Source organism: Diachasma alloeum, unplaced genomic scaffold (genome assembly GCF_001412515.2).
Source record: "Diachasma alloeum isolate Michigan unplaced genomic scaffold, Dall2.0 Dall_scaffold_01086, whole genome shotgun sequence".
In the NCBI taxonomy this organism is placed as follows: domain Eukaryota; kingdom Metazoa; phylum Arthropoda; class Insecta; order Hymenoptera; family Braconidae; genus Diachasma; species Diachasma alloeum.
The window spans coordinates 200,171-206,173 of NW_021681197.1; the positions used below are offsets into that span (position 1 = coordinate 200,171).

At 38.6% G+C, this 6,003-nt stretch overlaps 1 protein-coding gene across 1 annotated transcript; it reads left to right on the top strand.

Moving 5' to 3' along the window:
- Positions 1–2,920: 2,920 nt before the first annotated feature.
- LOC107045823 (protein sarah) lies at positions 2,921–5,568 on the top strand. The gene is made up of 5 exons (XM_015268200.2): positions 2,921–3,293; positions 3,911–4,175; positions 4,270–4,459; positions 4,618–4,770; positions 4,898–5,568. The coding sequence occupies exons 2-5, from the start codon at positions 3,924–3,926 to the stop codon at positions 5,020–5,022; spliced, it is 720 nt and encodes a 239-aa protein (XP_015123686.1). The 5' UTR covers positions 2,921–3,293; positions 3,911–3,923; the 3' UTR covers positions 5,023–5,568.
- Positions 5,569–6,003: the final 435 nt, after the last annotated feature.

A 6,003-nucleotide genomic window follows, 5' to 3' on the forward strand; every position in this document is an offset into this window, starting at 1 on the left:
GGATTTAATTGGATTCACGGGACTGGCGTGCTGTGTTGAAACAGGTTTTCCGTTGTAATTATCAATTATCAATTTTAGATATTTTCGGGAGGAATGGCATCCGGGCTATATTCCTTCCGAAAAACTCTTGTCAAACATTTCTCACGTGGAATTGATCGCAAAATATATAAGACATAATTCGGTAGTGAATGGGCGGTAAAACGGTTTCAGTCGACTCAGCTCTTTGCTGAGTTTTCGAAGAATATTTCCCAATGTAAGGGAGATAGCGGAATTTTCATAATAACGTTTTTTATAGGTTTTAATGAGATTCTTCGAAAGTTGAAATCATTATAGAAATTTCTTAATTTATGTCTCGGGTAGCCTTCGCTTACGATCTGAAGAGGCTTCAGATCCGATCAATTAGCCCCTCATGTATAGATATTCCAAATTTTTATTTTTTCCTCATTGAAGTAGTTTTGAAGAAAATTGCCAGCTAATAAAAAACATTTGTTAGTTAGTACTTTTTTTAAAATAAATTTTTGAAAAATCACCTTTGAAAAAAAAGGCGTTATTCCCTCTGTTTCATTATTTCCAAAAAATTTTATCATCAATCGATAGCAAATTGTTTGAAAATTTTTGCGAGTTAAGAAAAAATCGTCAATGCAATCCTATTATTGTGTATATTAACAATTCCAATTTCAACTGAAAACCCGAGTTTGTAGCAAAGATGTCAGACAAGATATGAATGTTTTTTTGGGCTCAAACGAAAGAGCGGGTCGAGAAATGGCGTGCTAGGACCTCTAAAGATGGTTTTGAACCAGGGGAGACNAAAATACTCCAAATATTTACCCCAGCAAAAAAACACTCGCCACCGATTTAACAACACACCGACCCCATCTCGCGTATTTTATCAACGCATCGGCAATAACGGAACTCCCGAAAGCACTTTTCACTTTTCATAACCACAAATTCACTGATAAAATCCACTAAGTCCTCCATTCCACAATCATTTCACTTTTGAGTTGAATTTTTAATTATTTAGGAAGTCAATAGACTCATTAAACACCAAACATTGTCACTTTGTCCAGAATTACACAGCAGGCGTCATCTTGCGACGTCACAAATATGTCGATCACATAGAAATGACGTTCACCTTAAAATCGTTACTCTTCAGTATTGTCAACTCATTGTTCAATTGTCCATGTTCATTTCCACAGTTTTATCGTCTTTTTCCTTTAGAATTAATTAATTAATTGTGTAAACGCCAAAGCCCCCGTTCAGTACCAAAGGCCGGTCGCCATGTTGGATGTGCGTAGAGAAGTTGCGCACTGGCGATATTTGGCGTTCACGCTCTTTCTGTCGCTTATACACATCTAGATGTGTATAAGCGACAGAAAGAGCGTGAACGCCAAATATCGCCAGTGCGCAACTTCTCTACGCACATCCAACATGGCGACCGGCCTTTGGTACTGAACGGGGGCTTTGGCGTTTACACAATTAATTAATTAATTGTGTAAACGCCAAAGCCCCCATTCTCTGCCAGTAGCCGGCCGCCATGATGAATGTGCGCGGAGAAGTTGCGCAGTGGCAAAAGTTGGCATTGCTCTTTTTAGACGTCTAGGCTTCATAATAAGCGACGATAAAGTCTGATTTCTTGATAAAATCGTTCCTCACCATGAATATTAACTGCTTACTCCATGATTATTATTAATTTTCGCGGTTTTATGCCTTTTCTCACCGAAAATCCACGGACGAACGCCAAACCGCCCATTCTCTGCCAGTAGCCGGCCGCCATGATGAATATGCGCGGAGAAGTTGCGCAGTGGCCAAAGTTGGCATTGCCCTTTTTAACCGTCTAGGCTTCATAATAAGCGACGATAAAGTCTGATTTCTTGATAAAATCGTTTCTCACCATGAATATTAACTGATTACTGCATGATTAGTATTAATTTTCGCGGTTTTATGCCTTTTCTCACCGAAAATCCACGGACGAACGCCAAACCGCCCTTTCTCTGCCAGTAGCCGGCCGCCATGATGAATATGCGCGGAGAAGTTGCGCAGTGGCAAAAGTTGGCATTGCCCTTTTTAACCGTCTAGGCTTCATAATAGACGATAATAAAGTCGGATTTCTTGATAAAATCATTCCTCGCCCTCAATATTAACTGATTACTGCATGATTAGTATTAATTTTCGCGGTTTTATGCCTTTTCTCACCGAAAATCCGCGGACGAACGCCAAACCGCCCTTTCTCTGCCAGTAGCCGGCCGCCATGATGAATGTGCGTGGAGAAGTTGCGCAGTGGCAAATTAGGCATTTTACCTTTTAGACGTCTAGGCTTCATAATAAACGATAATAAAGTCGGATTTCTTGATAAAATTATTCCTCGCCATCAATATTAACTGATTATGACATTATTATCAATTATTTTCCCGGTTTAATACCCTTTTTTACTGAAAATAGACGGAACGAACGCCAAAGCCTCCGTTCAGTGGCAGAGAGCGGCCGCCATGATTGATATGCGCGGACACGCTGCGCAATGGCGTTATTTGGTGTATGGTATTTTTAAAAATTCAAATCTGGTTTGTGGCATGAAGAACTTTGCGAGACCCTTCTCAGCCGTGTAAAAGCATGTTCTGACACCACTCGTCGGTAAAACAAATATTTCGTTCCTCACCTGACGATTACATCGCGTTCTAACTGACCCATATCCTTTCCCACAGAATTATAAACAATTATTGTCAATAAAATAATTCCTATGACGACATGAAACATCCTCAGTGTCAACAATAAACTGTAAAAAAAAGTGATGAGCGCACAAATGCGATGCTTTTTTTACGAATAACAAAGAAAAAGATGGAAAAAAGCGACTGGAATTTCTGGTAGCTACTACGGGCATCGCCGTTACCCACCCCATATCGCAGGATTCACCTCCCCTCGTTAATGATCTTCACGTCCCCCCAACGACCCCTTAAAAACCGTCAACTCACCCTGATCAACTTTCAATCCCTAATCAATCGTTTCCCTCGAGATAATAACAATGCCCCTGTGATATAATATCACGCGCTGCAATGATAGCGCCCACGCTTTCTCACTCACCCCCACCATCGCCCAGTCTTGGAGAAAATTATTGTGATAATCAAAAGTGATAAACATCGTAGTGATCCTTGTGCATAACCATCAGGGATACAACTGTCGTTGATTTATCGAAGAAACATTGTCACTGTCTCGTCACCTGGTAATCAATGGATATGATTATTCCATCGGAATTAATATTCTAGTGTAACACCGAGGCTCCGACCAAGTGGACACAGAACGTAAGCCATCAAAACATGAATATCCAGTGATTTTTATCGCGAATTATGGATTTTCCCTTACCCTTTTACTGTTGGGTCCCACTTAACCTCCTCTCGTTGTTAACAATCTGCCAATTGTTTTGGGTTTTGGAATTATTTCTGCATGAAATTGTTGACTTCGCCGAATTGTTCAACACTTCGAAAGGCTCTCTACGTAATTACGAAGAGTGACATCATCTTGGGGACTGGGAAATCATCTTGAAAATCATCGTGACATTTTTGTTATGAAGGCACATCTCTTCCTGACCTTCGGACCCTCAATTAAAAGGCGCTTGTTTACTTGGGGTTTATTAGCTCACATAACCAAGTCAACAACTTTGTTTATTGAGTAGAGGAGATTGGGGTAAAATTATCCTGACGCTCATTTTTTAATGAAGCTTTAATCACCGAATTTAGGGGTGTAGAACTATTTTTAAGTCATGAACAAACTCTTTCCCCATAAAAAAAAATAGTCTTATGATTGCTTCGCTCTTGAACCCTGGAAAATCCCCTGAATTAAATTTTCCTTCATCGTTTTCAAAATAAAATAAAAAATGGAAATGGAGAAAAATCGTGAAATTCGTGGTTGAATTTTCTAGACAATAAATTAAGATGGATGAAAAACGCGAGTCGAACATGACAGACGACGAGGAGGACACAGAGAATATAATAATAAACGAAGTCGACGGGCTCCCAAATTTGCACCCAAATTTCCAACAACTCGACCTCGATCTCAGCGACGATAGAAGTAGAAGTGATAAAAGTGTTAGAACACTAGACGAATTGGTTCACGACGAGGATCTGCCAATGTCTGTTATCGTGACAAACGTAGATCCTCGTGTATTCAAATGTGACGAACTTAAGGTATTTAATATTATTGTCATAACAAAACATGACAGAACAGAACAGCAATTGCAGTTTTACGAAGGAAATGATTAATCGATGATTGTGTCGACAGGCTGATATCGAACATCTATTTAAACAATTTGGGGAGGAGGCGACATTTCAGTATTTCAAATCATTCAAAAGAATGAGAGTCAACTACAACTCACCCAGTGCCGCTGCTCACGCTCGAATACAATTGCATCAAACACGTCATGGGGAAACTGATATAAATTGTTATTTTGCCCAGCCAGTGACGCCAATAGGTAAACAAAATTACATAAATTCCTTTATTTCAATAATCCGAGTCGTTTAATTAGATTTATCAATTCAATAAAACAAAATGAAGAAGCCCTTTTATTTTATGAGAACTGAATAAAACAAAATTATTCAGGTGAAATTAAAATGATTAAATTGTCTTCAGACATAGAAGATCAGCATCTCCAGCCGCCAGCCCTCACAAAACAGTTCCTAATATCCCCTCCAGCGTCTCCCCCCGTTGGATGGCAGCCCAAAGAGGAAGGTGAACCACTAGTTAATCAAGATTTACTGGCTGCCATTGCCAATTTATCTCCAGGTAATTAATAATTGTCCCAAAATTCGGAAACAATTAAATTAAAAAACCTTGCTGCCAAGAGTAAATTTGTTATTTTAAGTTGATGAAATGAATTAAATGACAATTTAATGAAATTAAATTTTTTAAGGAGGAACACACGAGTTGCATGCAGGAGGCTCTGGTCAGCCCGGCATCGTGGTTCACGTCTGTGAGACTACGAATCCCCCCCAGAGACATCCCCCCATCCAACACACACGTTGTCCCGAGCATTAAATTATCCCCCGATCAACTGCAACAGAGTCAATGGCAAATGATATCGATTGAATCCATCCAGACAAAAAACACGAAATAAAAGTCACGAGAAAGGGAATAAAAATCCAATTTGAGGCATTCCGAAGAACCCCGGAAATATATATCAAGACCAGGTATAAAGAGATAATACGTGTCATGCAAAACTGTTTAATTTTCAATTTCAATTGTGATCTCAGAAGCTTCATACATGTTACTGTGCGCATGTTTCATTTCCATTCGCTGTGGAGAAATAATCTAACTCGAAATTATATTAATATTTATGGAGAAAAAGGGAGATTAACATGTTAAATGCAAGCTGGCTGTCCTGTATTTTAGCGCTGAAGTGAAATAATTAGGTGAAGACACTGGGAATCATCTCGTTATTTCACTCCACAACTCATTCGTTTATTCTATATCTGAATGTACCTACGAGTACGTGTTCTCGTTACTTGATACACGAAAAAATTTCATTGAAAAACCTAGTGAATTCTGTACAATACAATTTTACAAATTTTTTTTTCACTCCATTTTTATTGTCTTTCCATTTAAAAAAATTGAAAATTTGCGCCGATGAATTTCTACAGAATCTTTTCCATTGGACATTTCTACTGAAAAAAAAACATGCAGATTAGCTGCGGAAATTGTCAATAACATCTGCGCAAAAATAGTAGACAGCCAACAGGATTTTTTGAATTAATTCACTAGGTTTATTAATGAAATTTTATCATACGTGTTCAGCGTCTTTTCTCGTTGGAAATATATTTTGCCATCTTCAGATGTGTTTTCATAGATGTTAGAACTGAGCTAAACTACTTTACTGTGACAATTAAATCGGGGATTGAGGTGAACAACCAGAGGTACTCGAAATTAGACTTTAATATGCTATTACTCAATGGTTTAGGCACTAGTGATATTGGACTGTAACGAGAAACCCCGGTAAAAAAAAATTCTGTCGTTTCTGCT

Excerpts from the sequence above, each read along its gene's own strand:
- LOC107045823 (XM_015268200.2), top strand. The coding sequence starts at position 3,924 with ATGGATGAAAAACGCGAGTCGAACATGACAGACGACGAGGAGGACACA. Across the intron at positions 4,176-4,269 it reads TCAAATGTGACGAACTTAAG|GCTGATATCGAACATCTATT; the intron begins GTATTTAATATT and ends TTGTGTCGACAG. Across the intron at positions 4,771-4,897 it reads CATTGCCAATTTATCTCCAG|GAGGAACACACGAGTTGCAT; the intron begins GTAATTAATAAT and ends AAATTTTTTAAG.